Consider the following 17,500-nt stretch of genomic DNA (forward strand, 5'->3'; position numbering starts at 1 on the left):
TAGCCCTGCTTGCGACTTCTAAGTCAAGTCGTAGGCCTCGTACCATGAGGATGTCCTCTTGGTATAACGGTTCACATCTGTGGCATCCAAACAACAAGTCCCTGGTTGAAACCCAGCTGGTTACGTAAAAAATATAGGATGAATCATGAAGGAGGATGAATCTGACTAAATTCGATTTATTCCAAGAGAGCGTACAAAACATTGGCCTACTCTACCACACTTGCTGAACATTTCTGTAAATGTTTCACTAAGATATTGGTATTTTGATATTTGATACAATTGATATTGATATTTTATTTACAGTGATGTCAAAAGGTCGTTAAACGTCTTTCAGAACATCTATGAAGGCTGATGTCAGGTGAGATTGTCAGGTGGGATTGTGTAACACGTTGACAGACACTCAGGGAAAAGGCTTTTCATTGGCTCAGAGCTTAACACGTCATTGGGGATATCTACCAATGGACACTGGGGAAACCAAAGAGAATATACAGTACATCCCGAAAATATGCCCCTCCTCCTGAAAACATATGCTCTGGTGGTTCGCATTGGCCAACATATCTGCATATCAGTGTTCTCAATCTCCCAATAAGTATTCTGCCTGAAAGCAAATGTTTATGAAGATGCAAATGAGCAATTTGGGTCACTTATGTAACTGGAATCATTTGTGAGGCTGCAACAACAAAACTTCCAGAGCATCAAAGTAGCAAGGTTTTGGCTTTGGCTGCAATGAGAGCAATTGAAGCAATAAAATCACCACAGCACAACACAGTACGACACACGTGTCCCTAATAACACTGAGGATAGCATTTCTTAGCCTTTGCTCAGTAGGTTTGGGTGGAAATAGCTTACAGAATGTGAATGTCTGTGGCTGGTCCACTTTGTCACCTCTGCACAGGGAATTGGAAACACACAATATTAAGTTGAGATGCATGCTGCAGTGTTGTGATCAATGTTTACTGATTTTATCATGCTGTGCCTGCACCACGGAGGAGGGAGAGGATATCATATGAAACAATTTCCTGTGAAACTGAGCAGCTGTAGAAGAATGTTCAGCACTAAATTCTAGAACACTATCTTCCGTTAGAGGTCATTGCCAAGTTACAACTGTAATACAATTCATGAAGCGCTCTGGGGGTTAACGCTCGGGAAAAGCTAATTTATACAATTAATTGACCTTAGGTTTATGGGATACATGGACACACGCACGCACACACACACACACACACACACACACACACACACACACACACACACACACAAACACACACACACACACACACACACACACACACAGACACAGACACACACACACACACCCACACACACACACACACACACACACACACACACACACACACACACACACACACACACACACACACACACACAGGGTTTGGCATCCCTGTTATTTTGTGCTAAATTGGGGCTACATAGTTCAGTGTGTTCTGGCTAAAAGAGGAAGAAATCACCTATGCATTCGTCTGTGTGGCTGAAGTTGCGCCCGGGGCCTCCGGGGCGTCAGTGGAGTGTGCTGTGATTTGACAAGCCCGATGATGAGAGACACTGTAAATATCCAGCCCTCATGTGACTCACTGCATGGCCTCAAGGAATCAAACAAAAGGTCAACGTTTCCTGATGCCATTGCCAACAACTAAATTAAGTGACTTCATCCCTCCCTCATGCATCTGTCCCATTTTAGGAGATGGATACATTCAGCGTTGTTCATTGGAGGTGTTGCATCACACTCACACACACTGCTCACACACTTGCTCCGCCTTCCACAGGAACACACCACATGACGCACACATACACACGCACACACGGACACACGCACACACACACACGACGCACACATGACGCACACACAGACACACACACACACACACACACACACACACACACACACACACACACACACACTGCAATCCCTGTCTTTAACACACATAAAGACACAGGCACATGTGCGTACACGCACTCACACCCTCTGGGTACGTCTCATCATGCACATCACGTCTGACCATGACAACAGAGTCTGAACATACGTGTCTGTCTCCATGATTCCTCACATTCAACAAATTATGATTAGTATTCAATATCTCAACACACAGTATGCTAAATGGAATGACTTAGTTGGGGCTGAAAATGTAGGAGAGGGGGCAGCAAATGTGGCATTTCATGAGAAGGATTACAATATTGTATCCCCCCTTTCACTAAGACTCTCGCCTAAAAGACTGGCATTTTGGAGTTTCAAAGCTGCAGTAAAGGGACCAAGCCTAGGGCGTCTTTTTGGTGAGAGGTTTTAGATTAAACCCACACAGGTTGTACCTTTAAATCAAGTCATTGATGTATCTCATTCCCTGGTAAACAAATGCACATGTGAATGTCTCCAGCCTCTGAATCCAGCAGATGCTCATATAGAGTGCAAATATCCACATGAAAAAGCCTATCAATGAAGCAAGGCATGTGAATCAAAGGGAGAGTGTCAATAATATAACAATAATCACATTATAGATCAATCAAAAAATAGAATCAACAGCTATTGCATAAAAATGGAATTGCAATCACACTTACTCAAGGCGAACATAATTGCCTCAATAGGCTCCATTGTGTTGACCCCCCTTCCCACACAGACTCTCTCACATCCATTGGAATATATCCCGGTGTTTGATATTGGTCACTATATTGATTGAAATATATTGATTGAATGGACCAATCAATCTCTTCAATCAGTCACATGGGATGTGTGTGGTGCTGTTTACACTGCAGCTGGTTACAGAAACTCTTATCAAAAGCATCAAGGCCTTGGCCACACATGCAGAACTGCTAGGAAACTATTAGAACGGGAAAGCTAGATGCAAAGTGGTGAAGTTCCATATGCCACAATTTATGGTGAACAATTTTGAGTGCAAACAAAATCTGAGCTTTGGATCTCCTCCAATGGAATCTGATAAGATCAGTGCTCATAACTGCGAAGATGCTTCTTGATCATTTGAGTAAGTGTTTAATTCTCATGTTGGATGAGTTCCAAGGGTGATTGTCGCTTCTCAGATCAGGTTCATCAACCTAGCACGGCAGAGAGAATCGCCTTAACGAATAACACCCAAATGGAATCAGGTTCAACCCAGGTCAGGAAGAGGAACCACCCCTGTCTTCACATGAATGAACAGTCTCTGAGCCTAGCAGCACATTGTGGAGGAGGAGGAGGAGGAGGAGGAGGAGGAGGAGGAGGACACAGTTCCACCTTCATCTTCAGTGCTCCAACGGCACAGCTCTTAACTCAGTGTGTCAGTTGATTAGTCAATCAGCTGAGACTGCGACTACTGACATCTGGCACAGCTCCAGCAACCTAATTGTGGAAGAATCCTTAATTAAGCATCATGTGATGTTGAGAAGCACTGGGGGCCCGACTGTGGGCAGAGATTTCACCCAGCCAGTTAATTCAAATGCTGGGCATGCTTTTGGCACTTTTATGAAAAGATTTAAGGTGACAGCGACAAGAAGAGGAAGGGTTTTTTTTGGCAGGGGGGGGCGGGGGCGGGGGGGGGGGTGACTTGGCCTGCTTTCCCTAATCTCTTTAAGGGTGTAAATCAGGACTGTGTCCATATGTGTGTGTGTGTCATCAGCAATGTAACTATCCCAGTGTTTATACCAAAACACACAGGCATGCGTCAGTGTTGTGGCGCTCTGTGGATGCGTTCCTGTATGTTCAGTGTATGTGAATTGTGGGCTTCTCATACGAAGCCTATCCACCCACTTAATCCACTGTATCGTCTACTATCAATGATAACGCTGACCATGCTGATATAATTCTCATGACTATCGCCATCTATTTTCTTTCGCTGTAATTAGTAATTAGTGTATCTCCTCTCAAAGGAGGTTTTGAGAGGTTTGAGGGGTGGATTGGGATGGATTAGAGCTGACGTCAACCATACATGTAAATGTGCTTCTCCAAGCTTTATGTAAAAAACCCTGAATTGGGAGCTTAGCTGGGGAGTTTGTCCACATGCTCCAGCCCATTCTTGTCGGAGCTGGGAGGATTGCGTGGTCTCACTAATGGTTTGGAGGACCAGCTCGCTGAGCTTTGAAGCTGATAAACCTTTTAAAACCATGACGAATATTTTTCCCACAATTTTGCCGGAGGAAAAGGCAGAGAAGTGGAGAAGGTGCCAATCATAAAAATACAACAAAAAACCAGCCTTAAGAAACGTGTTCAAGAAACTGCCAAGGGAATGCCCCCGTGATTGTTTCACAATAATTAGACTGAATGATGCTTTACAAATGACTCTTTAAACATTCCTGGACCAGTTATGTTGTCTAACATTAGAGTAAATGCTACTGTAAGTCTGCAGCTCTTACAGTTCAGAGATTCGTAGGCCGGGTCCTGTTGTCCCAGGTCCTGATGGTATCAAGATGGCAGCCAGAAGCCAACATGGCCGCGGAGCATGCTTGGTTGAACATTGGCCGGTAAATATTTGCTGTGCAACCTCTGTGTCAGCCCCAGACATGGCTGCATGGCACAAGTCAGGCTGCAAGTGCGAGCCATCCAGTCAGTTTCCATAGTGATGCGGGTGAATAGAGGAGATTAGCAGGGCCAGTGTGGAGCGGAGAGATTGCAGGCTTCAGTTAAAACTCCCATTCAGACAGCTCTGTGTCTCTGCCCCTCCATGGAGCCCCTATTTGGGGATGATGACCCCTCGTCCTCCTCCCCACTCCCTCCTCTACCCTACAGCTGCAGCTGGATGTTGAGATACTGTTGAGGTTGTTGTCTTGTGGTTTACTGCGGCAGTGTCAACGAAAAAAAAATCACGATGTAAAGGATTATGAGAAAAGCAGCAGAGTAGTAGTGGTGTTGATGAAACCAGTTGTGCCTTTAATTAGTAATAGTTGTACTGTAGGTAGCAGTCGCAGTGATATTAGTAGTAGCTGTGGCACAGTTTAAATAGCAGCAGTAGTAATACTATTGACATAGGTTAACTGGTTAGCATTCATCAAAATACTTCTTATGGCAGTAATCTCCACTGTGTGATCTACCCAATCTTTGACACAAATGTGCATTTCTGAAGGATTTCTGGGGAGCCTACAGATATGTTTTCTAACCTTCACAACCTTAATCTTTGCCATTAATGGAGTTTTTGTAGAAGTTAATTAAACATTTTCAATAGTAGCAGAGCAGCAATCCCACAAGAGAGAGTTGTACAGAAGAGGGAGACTGAGACCGATTATGCTGTTGCCTAGCAACACGTGTACAAAATCTGAAGCGATTTAGTGCCCCCATACTGGTATATGATGGAGGTCATATGTTTACTAAACCCACATAAACGTGTGTTGGCTGTCAGATATGATTGTGGATATTTCTAAACTCAAGGGTCTATCTCGTTGCTGTTACAGTACGCACGCGAATATGCCGATGCTAACAATGTAAAACACCGCTTTATGATGACTGACTTAACTTCACGGATATGCTGAGGCGGGATTGATGTTTCCTTTTGAATTAATGACAAACGTTGTATCAAATTGCTTATCAACAGAAAAAGCCAGTCATCTGCAGCAGAGGGATTTGACTCATTTGCATTTAAGGTGAAATCAGAGCCAAGAAATGCTGGAGACTGAGAGCGCAGGCTGCACAAATCTGATTGACGGTTCACTCAATATTCCTCGAATTTTATTGGTCAACCTACATATCCTTGCTCCTTGCATCTCAGAGTTCACCACTATTGAAAGCAATGCCAAAAAACAGTACCGGCAATGCCAAAATAGTTTAGATAGCATAAAACTATCCTCAGCAGTGTGTCTGTGTGTATGTGTGTGTGTGTGTGTGTGTGTGTGTGTGTGCGTGCGTGCGTATGTGTGTGTGTGTGTGTGTGTGTGTGTGTGTCTGTGTGTCTGTGTGTCTCTGTGTGTGTGTGTGTGTGTGTGTGTGTGTGTGTGTGTGTGTGTGTGTGTGTGTGTGTGTGTGTGTGTGTTAGGCGAGACGGAGCTCCTGAGGTATCCAACTTCACAGTAATTTAGGTCATGCTAAACAAATGCTTTACTGGAGGAAGCACAGACAAATAGGAGCATCTCTTCTTGAGGTGATTTCTGTCTCTTCGAATGTGTGGGCTGGTATCACCAATACCAGGGAGTATACTGTCTCTCATCTGAAATAATATGTAACTCCTGATTCCTATTTCTAACGGGGACGATGTACAAATATTGTACACTCTGTACATTGTATGCGCTGAAACTACTTTCATGGACGTTTTCCAGCAGTGTTTTCCGGCTACCAACATAAGATGTTTTAGCATGTACATTTTCACCATCAAAAACAACATATACTGAGATGTGATCTTTCGGGTTTTTTGTACGGAGAAAAACAAGTCTGCAACAATATGAATAAAATATGTGGATTGCTTATGATTAGCATACTAATGACTAATCATCATGCTAATCAGTTCATTTGTGACCTCAAATTGCAGATTGTTGGAAGGAAATACAGGGCCAGGAAAAAAAATCCACTCAAAACAACGATGCTCTGATCTCACATAAAGTAAATATCAATAATAAAAAACAAATAGTGATGTAAACAGGTAGTTCAAACATCTGCAGGAACATTTATCTAAATAGTAATCAAATGCACTGATGTTATACAGGCGTCTTCAAGAGGACGGAATTATGTAACTGCAGGAGGAGCAGTCTGTTCATGATGGATGGATCAATCCTCATGAATGTTTCTCATTAATTTTTGCCTTTTAATATTTGTTTATCTCTTTCTCACACACACATTTTATTTCATCTTTCATAGTTAATGTAATTTTTGTCAAAATGTTTAAGACAAAGCCATTTTTTCCTGTGTTTATCATGTACACAGTGCATCGTTGCATTATCCTTGTTCTTTCATGCTTAATTTGAATCAAAAACACAGGCAATATCATTGACTAATTGAATTAAAAAATGTACCTACAGTATGTGAATCTGTAGTGTCAATATTAAGAGGTGTTTGTACATTTTGGGAAATTTTCATGAGGGAAAACATTGCTTAGAAAATAGGATTTTCACTATTTGAGGGGATTCACAAAAACGTCAGCAATTTCACTTTTGACACGAACACAACTTTTTCTTTCCTCACTAAATATAGTAATATATGCTGATATTATTATAAATCGATATTAATTTGTTTTAGATGTTGCAAGCTTAGCTTAGAACTACGGTAATATTTTACTACAGTGTGTCAGTCTGCTAAGAATATCTGGAAATTATTTAATATTAAATGCCATAAGATCACATACACATTTTGGTCCACTTTAAATCTACTGAATTTATTGTAGTCTGCAGTTTTAGGATCAGAATGATGATAGCAAAAAAATGAACATCTTGAGAAAATCCTATTTCACTGTTCACTGATCCTACTGCACATGCATGTTTTGGTACACACTGCTTACAGACTTGTGATTTATTAAATGGCTGCTGGAAAGAGGTGCACAAAACCTCCCGATATTACTTATATCCAATCATCTAGAAGAATCACATAGACAAGCCCTAAGAATCAAGCAAATGAATCTAAGGGCTCCGCATATTATCCCAGAATCCCGACCTAATGGAGCACAGAGGAGTCATGGTGTGGAACACATAGGCTTCTGAAAATGGAACGCTCAGGGCTCGCAGAATGGAACCTACGGAGCTCTGATCAGAGAATGAAAAGCACAGGGTTCAGAGGTCATCTGGCGGACCAGACGTGTGTCACCAGCCATTGACATGTCTCTGTGTTCCATCAGCAGGTGTATAAATATGTGTCATGTTTCACACTCCATGTCCGGAAGGGAAAGCTACCCAGATGGGATTTTAAATGCTACATTTCATGTGGTATCATTTAGTGGGTTAGTTCACCCCTCATTGGTTTCCCATCTGGTGCCCTCTCAGGCTCTCTGGCTGCCTGTGTAGGAAGGAAACGTTCACACTATACTCTACTCGATTGGCACCATGCCCCTGATCTCACTGTCACACCACTTCTAGGAATTTATACTCTACAGTTATCACACTCACAGTACTACCATGTAGGGACATGAGAAACATGTGTGTTCGCCTGTCTGCGCCACGTAACTTCATGGTATGGACAATATGATGTAGAGTATATGGATAGATATTAAAGGTATGATGTTATACAGGTGAAGGGCAATGGTGATAACTTCTGATACTTTGTTGTTGTTGGGTTTTTTGTCATTCATGAGGCTTGTTGATTTATGATCAAACCAAATTGGACACAAAAAACACAGAAAAGTGCTTCGCTAACAAACACATAATACCTGTCAGCCACAATCTCAGTTATACAATTTCTTCTATTTTGTTTACCTTTTGTCTCTGACCCAACATGAGGGGAAAACATCATTGAATTACTGGTTTTCAACGTCATGATAAAGTTGTTCTCTTATGACAGGATACTTTTGATACAGTTTATTTCTAACCACATTGCATCAAAGTAAAAACAATAGTGTTATACTTACCACCAAACTGAACAGTTGTTGTAATAAAGAAGTCCAAATAGGATCATGGTGTTTTCTTTTTGTCTTGCTGGTTACTTGAGGAAAAAGACAACAATCAGTTCAGAATACTTCAGCTCACACTCCGTTTGGCTTGCTGTTCACACTTTTGAGACAACCCCATCTGTAAAAAATCGTCTGCAGCTTGAATTCTCCGGCTTGAAGGCACACATTTATTTGAATTTGTGAGTTAAATGGTTCTCCATTGGGTGTGTTTATTCCTCTCACATGAGCCCTTCATTTCTGGAGACGGTTACAGGCAGAGTTAGACAATCAGCGCGTGCCCCCTCCCTTTATTGACGGACCCTAGTTATCACATTTGCCAGAAAGCAGACATCCGCTGACTGGCCTCACCGTCCATATATGTGGCTGTTTGGAATTGTGTTACACCTTATACCTCCAATGTTTGCATTTAGCCCCCGATTTAATTACATTTAATTTTAGGATGGTTGGGGTAACAGACTCTGACATGGGGGCTGAGAGCGAAATGTGTTGAAAACCGTGACAGTTAAGAAACAAGCACCCAGTGTAAAATATACGCGTGATCAAAGTAAAACATAAATCTACAAAATGAGTTAGTTTACTTTAGCTAGTTGTCCCTTTCCACCCAAAAATGTGTTGACATTGGGGAAAGAAACTTATTTATTTATGATGAAGGCTTGTATGAGCCGAGTCTGTCCACTGCTTCACAATTTATCATTTGCCAAGTTGTAAAACAGTGAAAACAAATTTGAAATCATGAAATATTGAGAAAACATGCTCCAGTGCGATGTCAGTGTTGTATGTGTTCACGGAGAAGGAGGAGGAGGGAGGGGGGGGGGCGACTTTCAGATGACATTGACGCTATGTAGATGGGAGTTGAGAACGTTTCTGCTTGTTGACGTTAGACAGTCGCACAAGGCGAAGCGGCTGCTGCTCGTGTTGATTCAAGCACCTCGTCAGCACCGCGCGCCGCTGGACAGCTCCCCGCAGCGGGATACGTGCGCGCTCTCCTCTAGGACACTTTTGGCGCTTGGTCCAAGTCTTTTAATGGAAAGAAAATATTTTTATGTTCCAAGTAAAACTGGAAGTTTACAACTTCAGGGGGAATCTACGGATACCTCGTTTCGAGATTTGTGGCAGGCAGCACATCCTCGGTGGCAGGGAGCGCACATTAATTGTGAGTAAATTGGCGGCTTTGATGTGTGTGAATTCCATAAATGCGTAATTGCAGTGTTAAATAAATTGAAATACGCGACACATTTATGGTCTGTGAAAACTCGTGATTGAAGCTGTCAGTATGTTGTCACTGTAATGACTTTATATAATAAACAGTCCCAACCATGTGTTATAGCCAATTAAATTCAGCAGCTCTGCACACTAATTGAACGGTGCACATACGCACATACATTTACATGCATACATTTTTAGTATTCGTTTAAGAGTGCATTTGGTTCTCTATCCATCGAAAAGATTGGAAGGCTATTTCTGCAGCCTCATGCGTAAAGCTTTACGTTTTGCCCATTCCTTTGTCTCCACAATGCAATTGTGTTCCAGTTTGTTTGAGACATTGCTGTCTGTTTTCCTGTCGACTAAAAACAGTGCATAAGATGGTCATTAAGGCGACCTGCATATGTGAATTGTACAGTGTAATTGTTGCTCATAGGAGGTATGCATATCTAATCCTCGAATTTTATATTGCGATGTTGCGTCTCGCGCGTGAGGTGCACGTCTTGGATTCTAAACAATGTCTCAAAGTTTTTTTCTTTGCAAATTATCCCGCATTCGGTCATATAGTAGCTGATCGATTGTATTCAATAGCATATTTTCTCTGTATTTTTCATTTGTGTGCTAATTTGATTATGATAATATTGGGAATGCAATGCATAACCAGTCTACGTAGAACCCATCGTCGGCGTTTTATTGGGGTTTTTCTTAGCATTGTTGTGCCTCGCAACCTGAATGCAGATGCCTAGAGAGATGGTGATTGTTGTCAAGTGCGCTCGATGGATCTTACGCAATTTTATTTTCAGTGGGGAAAAAAACACAAACAAGTATTTGTTGAGTCATTCAATTGCTTGTACAAAATATCTGCGTTTTATTATCTCCGTGTAATATTTTTCTCTCCGATTGCTGTCACATACTGGGGCTAATCAAATGTAAATGTCATCATGTTGTCTCATCAATTTCCCAATTTGAGTGTGCCCTCACATACCGACCAATTACTCTATCCAACGATTCCAGGTTAACGGCAACAGACGAGCCGTGTCCCCATAGTCTTCAGCTCATCCAAACATTTGGTCCAAAGGTTTGGTAAGAAACCGCGAAGCTGCTGTCTACGTGGACTGGTGCTGAAGCCCCCCGTTCGACTGCCAGGACCTCTGCCAAATCCAGAGACATGGCGACGAACGGCACCAAAACGGATGGACAAGTAACAGAACTCAACGAAGTGGCAACTAATGACAAACCCAAGTCGTTGGACGTGAAAGGCGAAAAGAGCAAAAAGGATCTTCCCGAAAGAGAAACATGGAGAGGAAAATTTGATTTCCTCCTGTCGTGTGTAGGTTATGCAATTGGACTGGGCAACGTATGGAGATTTCCTTATCTCTGTGGGAAAAACGGTGGAGGTAAACAATGTTTAAAAAGTCATATACGCTTATTCAACTCTTCGGTGTGCGCTTTGACTATTTCGAGCGCTTAATTATTGTGTGAAATGAAGAGAGTGAATACCACAATGTCCCTTGTGTAAGAGCGCAGACGGGCACATTAATAACCTAATTTAAAGTGATTCCAATTAGCTTCGACAGCGGGTTGTGAGCAACGTTCAAATTGCATATGTGCCGTTTTATACTGTCATGTAGGCTGTTTCATTTGATTTTGATTTTGATTTTGTCCATCCAGGAGCCTTCTTGATTCCCTATTTCTTGACCCTCATATTCGCTGGGGTCCCCTTGTTTCTGCTGGAAACCTCCCTTGGCCAGTACACTTCAATTGGCGGGCTTGGAGTATGGAAACTGGCTCCCGTGTTCAAAGGTATATCCGTTAGGGCCTGCTCATGCAATGCTGTTTTTGTGTTAGCTATAAAGGTGTTATTGTGAAAATCCGAAATCAAAGGCCCCTCCAAAAAAAAATCATGCATGTTTTAAAGCATCAATATTCATGATGTAGCATGACCCCTATAGTGCACCATAGCTTTGTTGTGTGTGGTTATTGTGGCAATGATGGTCATCAGGCACGACATTACAAAGCTTTATGCTCTATGTAACTCTCTCTCATTTTATTTGATAGTTTGAATATTCTGGGGCATATAAGGATTCAAAAATCTGATCCATTTCAATGATAGGTGTTGGCCTGGCAGCAGCTGTCCTGTCCTTCTGGCTTAATATATACTACATTGTCATCATTTCCTGGGCCATTTACTACCTGTACAACTCCTTCACCACTGTAAGTATTGTACTGTTAACTCATACAATTCACATGGGAATGAAACCAACACATGTTCAGCTTTGCTTTCTGCTCTCTGAGGAATGTAACATGTTTGGTGATGTCATGTCAATATCTCCCAGTGTGTCAAGAAAAAAAACGAAAAAAAACCCAAACATGATCCCTCTGTTTTTCAGGATCTTCCATGGAGTTCATGTGACAATCCATGGAACACAGACAAATGTTACTCCAACTACAGCATTCCAGACAGCACCAACCTTACCAGTGCAGTGTTGGAGTTTTGGGAGTAAGATATTGGCTGCTTTCTTTTGCTTTTCAAAACAGCCCGACATTACAGTAGCCTGCATGCCTCCTTCAGACACACAAAGGCAAGCCCCTTTTCTGCACAGCATTCTCCATGTGTGTATAATAGTCTTATTGTTGCTTGCTCTGACCTCCCAGGCGCAACATGCATCAAATGACCGATGGCTTGGAAAAACCAGGCCAGATTCGAATGCCACTGGCTATAACATTGGCTATTGCTTGGGTCCTCGTGTACTTCTGTATCTGGAAAGGGGTGAGCTGGACAGGAAAGGTAAGAGATGGGGTTTCTCTTGCATTGATATCCAATGAAGGTCCAACGTGTGACAGATATGCAATATTAATCATTCTCATATCACCTCATCAATCATTTAGATTGCAGTGAGTATTGTCTGGATTGATTTTAGAATGAGAGGAGGGGCATCAAACACCCATGCTCGGTAATCATATTCAGGGTCATGGTGCTTCTCAATCATTCTAATTCTCCTGGTACAGTATGTATACAAGATGTGGATTAATGATATGAGGAGGAGCAAACCACCCCTGTGAAATCTGGTTTTGTCCTCTCCCCTCAGTTTGAGCAATTTTCCTCCCTGGTGCTGCTACATTTCGAAAATCGAATGTGTCATGTGACCATGGCAAATAAAATTTGTTGTGGTCGAATAATGCCCCCCCGTCCCCCCCGTCCCCCCCGTCCCCCCCCTCCCCCCCCCTCCCCCCCCTCCCCCCCGTCCCCACCGTCCCCCCCGTCCTACGGGGAATAATAAAAGCATAGCGAGGTGACGTTGAATCAAATTGAAGCTTAAATGAATTTTCTGACTGGATTTCTGTTTATTTCTTTTCTATTCTTGTCGCTTCTCTGTGAGAGATTCAAGGGAGAGAAAGCCAGCATTATTGTATTCTCTCATGAAATGGTCCTTTGTTTGAGTGACTGAATTGCAGTCACTGTGAATTCACTGTATGAATCGAATGGTGGATACTGTAGCTGATCTGCACCCCACAGTAGCAATGTGTAAAATGTCGTCCTTGCTGATCATGACCCGTTGACTATGTTTTCTAGGTGGTTTACTTTTCGGCTACCTACCCCTATTTCATGTTGTTCATTCTGTTCTGTCGTGGGGTAACACTACCTGGAGCGAAAGAGGGAATTCTGTTCTATGTCACCCCTGACTTTCAAAAACTCAAAGAATCTGAGGTAATGTTGTCTTGTTCTATAAGATAAACCTTATAAATCACTATAAATAGCCTCCCTTTTCAAATGGCTAAGTGGTTTTCTTCCTTTGTCAGGTATGGCTGGATGCAGCCACCCAGATCTTTTTCTCTTACGGATTGGGACTAGGGTCACTGATAGCTCTTGGCAGCTATAACACTTTCCATAATAATGTTTACAGGTAAGATTACTACTGCGCTACGGAATGGCAAGATAATGTATCAGAAAAAGATAATGTAAAAAAAGATAATTCACCTGAAGAGGCAGCTGTGTTTAACCCATTAAGAATAGGTTGTGCTACTGATCCCTGAAGTAACACTGTTGGAGGCCCTTATTAAAGGCTGTTTACAGTGAGATGCCGAGATGCATTTGACAATTTAATAATCAATGCAGTTTTCCAATTTATGACCAATTGAAACAAGAGTACATTGGGCTTTGGGTCTGCATGCATAGCATAGCATATCCAGAAAGACAAATAAGGCTACAGTCCCAAAACCTCTGCCTCTATGGCTCATCCATGGCTCTGGGTCACACAAATTGCTCAGCAGTTACATAATCATAAAGCCTCAACTTGCATTAATTTCAATTTGCTTGTTGTTTATTAATGGCATAGTAATACCTGGCTATAGGCCAAGCTTTGTACCATACAATTAGCTTTGTAAATAACGGGGTTTTTTGGCAAACTCTCTTTTGTAAACAGGGACTTTGTATCTATTAGCAATTTGACATCACATTATTTAAAATCATGGAACTCTTTAACATGTGCAAAAAATAAATAATGTATTGTTCCCTACTGGAAATTTGCACAAAACAAGACAATTCCATTATTTTATTGCACACCACACATGGTCAATGCAAATACAAGCAGGGAAAGGTTTTCCTCTCAGCATTAACAAGAAAAGCTCTCTCTCTCTCTCTCTCTCCTGAGGAGGCGCTTTTTAGGAATATATGATACAGGACAAATGACAAATCAAGCTAAGCTCTGACAACAGTACTTTTCATGTTTCCTCTCCCCAGAGACTCCATCATTGTGTGCTGCATCAACTCCTTCACCAGCATGTTTGCTGGCTTTGTCATCTTCTCTATTGTTGGCTTCATGGCCAACGTGACAAAGAGGCCTATCGCAGACGTAGCAGCTTCAGGTAACTCTATGCTTCCCCTGTAATCACACGCACACACAAAGGGGTGAAAAGACGTTTCTTCTGAACTGCTGCTGCTCACAGCATTCTAAATCTCCTCTGATTAGAACTCCGCCCCCAGTCGTACTTCCTCACAAACACTCCGTCGGAATTGTTCTTTGTGACACGCAGGTCCAGGCTTGGCTTTCCTGGCCTACCCGGAGGCTGTGACGCAGTTGCCCGTGTCTCCACTCTGGGCCATTCTGTTCTTCTCCATGTTGCTTATGCTGGGGATTGACAGTCAGGTAAGGCCGTGTGAAATGTTCTACTCAGGGTCTGACCTCGGAGATACATCTCACGCCACCTTTCTACGCTCCCTCTCTGCATGATAAGTGTGCAATTTGCTCCCAGTGGACAGACGCAGCTGAGCTTTGACTTATGCTGTCAAGATGTTTTAATGCAACCATATCACCTTAATCTGCCCTCGGGTCTATTGTTCCCATGCTTTTAGCTTGTGTATGATATTTTGGCTAGTGTAAGGTCACTGAGTCCAGAAACATGACACTAAATGCAGCTGCAGCCCCCACCACCACCACTGTCCACCCCGCCCTTTGGTACAAAATTATAATTATTAGACCTTGCTCGAACTGTTTCTCAAATGTCAAGCTATCTAATTTTCTAAGTTCACATGGCACTGCTCTTTTTTGTGACTGACCTTTAATTTGAAATAACTGTATACACACATTGTAGTTATTACCAAGATGGATTCCAATATGAGGATTCTAGCATCTAAGTAGCTTATAGAAAATTGCTGCTTCTTGAAATTTGCAGATACGTACATCAAATAATGACTGCTCCATTTCTTTGGTCATTTAACAATATTATCATGTTATTGTCAATTAATTTCTTAGCAAATTAAAGCCCAAACAGCAGCAAGCCTTCAATCTACCCCACAGAAACACATATTATTACTATTGCCTTACATAGCAATGTGCAGTCAGTATTTCCCCATCACACCTGAGTGTCCCCCATTTTGTCCACCAGTTCTGCACTGTGGAGGGCTTCATCACGGCTCTGGTGGATGAGTTTCCCAGGGTGCTGAGGGGCAGGCGAGAGCTTTTCATTGCAGCTGTCTGCCTGGTGTCCTACCTGATCGGCTTGTCCAACATCACACAGGTACCGTGCTGCTCAGCCCACCAGATCCAGAGTTACCTCTCTATTGCATATGGATGCTAGAATGTCTACGAACAATCTGACAAGAGGGATCAAACTTACGCATTTAATACCACATGAAAAAATATGATGTTTAGGGTAGTCAATACTGTTTGTTTGTAGATGTTTTCTTCTTTTGGAGATACTCTAAGTTGGGATCATAATGATATTTGTGTGGCATTCAATGGTAAATAAATGCCTTGGTATTGACTTAATAATTACCTGGGGGAAATGCAGAGTTACTTAATAATACTTAATAATAACCTATGAACTTACTTAATAATAACCTATGAACTACTTATTTGTGTCATTGGGATCACTACCAGGTACCATTTAAGTACCCCTTGTAACAACATATGTACCTGGTAAATATACGTCGTGAATGAAAGTGCTGCCGATATCTGCAGTATTGGCTCTTTGTGTGACACATCAGTCTCTTCTCTGTTATCAGGGTGGCCTCTACGTGTTCAAGCTCTTTGACTATTACTCAGCCAGTGGGATGTGTCTGCTCTTCCTGGTCTTCTTTGAGTGCATCTCCATATCCTGGTTCTATGGTTGGTACCAGCAGAGCATGTACCAGCAGAGCATGTACAGTAGCTACTTATCGCTGTATAGAGTACATACCGAGAAAAAAAAAAAAAAACAGTTTGACAAAATGATTGACACATATTGTATATTGCACTACCTGTAAATACTGTTCATTGCACTTTCTGCTATTTTGCACTTCTGGTTAGACGCTAACTGCATTTCGTTGTCTCTGTACTTGTACTCTGCACAATGACAATAAAGTTGAATCTAATCTAATCTAATCTAATCAGTGATGTATGAGAAACTAAGACAAGATGGTAGCAAATTGAAAAATAAAAGAACTAAAAGGTCTCGTTAACTACGAGGGTTCAATGATAGAATAACCTCACACCTGTGCGGAGAGACAGGGCAGCTTCAAATGCTTTGTCCTCAAGTGTTCTGCCTCACCTTGCTCATCAGAATGCGTGGCAGACCAGCGGTACATTGGAATAAATTAAATAGGAATATTTTGATCCTGGATTCATTTGTCTCACAGGTGTGAACAAGTTCTGCGAGAACATCGAGGAGATGATTGGCTACAAACCCTGTTTATGGTTTAAACTCTGCTGGGTTGTGTTCACCCCTCTCATCGTAGCCGTAAGTACAAACACACAAACCCATCCAGTGCATCCATTAAGAATGGCATGGAAAAATAAAAACAACAAATGACGTCAATATCACCTGCCTCAGGCAGTTCAGACTGAGACAGACATGCCTGAAAGCAGTGGTGTCAGGACTGACAATGACTGTCGCCTGTCTCCCACAGGGGGTGTTCCTCTTCAGCGCCATCTCCATGGTTCCCCTCACCTTGAACAACTACGTGTTCCCAGCTTGGGGCCAGGGAGTGGGCTGGCTCATGGCCATGTCCTCCATGATCCTCATCCCAGGCTACATGGTCTACATGTTCCTTGGCCTAAAGGGCACCTACAAAGAGGTAACAGGACGTTGCAGAGACTTCCAAGTGATCTGTGTGGCTTCTTCTCCTGCTTCTTTAAGGGCCAAAGGATCCGTCTCATTTGACTTTGTCATTCTGTTGATGTTTCAAGTATGAATTGCCGGGATTAAATCAGGACGCAAATGACGAGTGAAGAACAGATCCTTTCTGTTGTGAGCCTGTTTGTTCCTCTTTGAGCCTGTTTGTGACACGTTGCTTAGTT

General features: G+C 42.3%; 1 protein-coding gene across 1 annotated transcript in view; it reads left to right on the plus strand.

Moving 5' to 3' along the window:
• Window positions 1–10,890: 10,890 nt before the first annotated feature.
• Window positions 10,891–17,500, plus strand: part of LOC310808262 (sodium- and chloride-dependent GABA transporter 1-like) — a gene marked incomplete at both ends in the record, with an annotated part of 7,041 nt that continues 431 nt past the window's right edge. The window contains 13 exons of the mRNA XM_083675060.1: window positions 10,891–11,119; window positions 11,394–11,525; window positions 11,836–11,936; window positions 12,113–12,222; window positions 12,378–12,510; window positions 13,297–13,431; window positions 13,524–13,627; window positions 14,464–14,588; window positions 14,757–14,869; window positions 15,609–15,740; window positions 16,228–16,330; window positions 16,840–16,940; window positions 17,110–17,277. Of these exons, the coding sequence (XP_083531186.1) occupies window positions 10,891–11,119; window positions 11,394–11,525; window positions 11,836–11,936; window positions 12,113–12,222; window positions 12,378–12,510; window positions 13,297–13,431; window positions 13,524–13,627; window positions 14,464–14,588; window positions 14,757–14,869; window positions 15,609–15,740; window positions 16,228–16,330; window positions 16,840–16,940; window positions 17,110–17,277 (1,686 nt within the window). The remainder of the gene's footprint in view (window positions 11,120–11,393; window positions 11,526–11,835; window positions 11,937–12,112; window positions 12,223–12,377; window positions 12,511–13,296; window positions 13,432–13,523; window positions 13,628–14,463; window positions 14,589–14,756; window positions 14,870–15,608; window positions 15,741–16,227; window positions 16,331–16,839; window positions 16,941–17,109; window positions 17,278–17,500) is intronic.

The sequence above is a fragment of the Argentina silus genome, assembly GCF_951799395.1.
Source record: "Argentina silus genome assembly, chromosome: 8".
NCBI classification, from domain to species: Eukaryota; Metazoa; Chordata; class Actinopteri; order Argentiniformes; family Argentinidae; genus Argentina; species Argentina silus.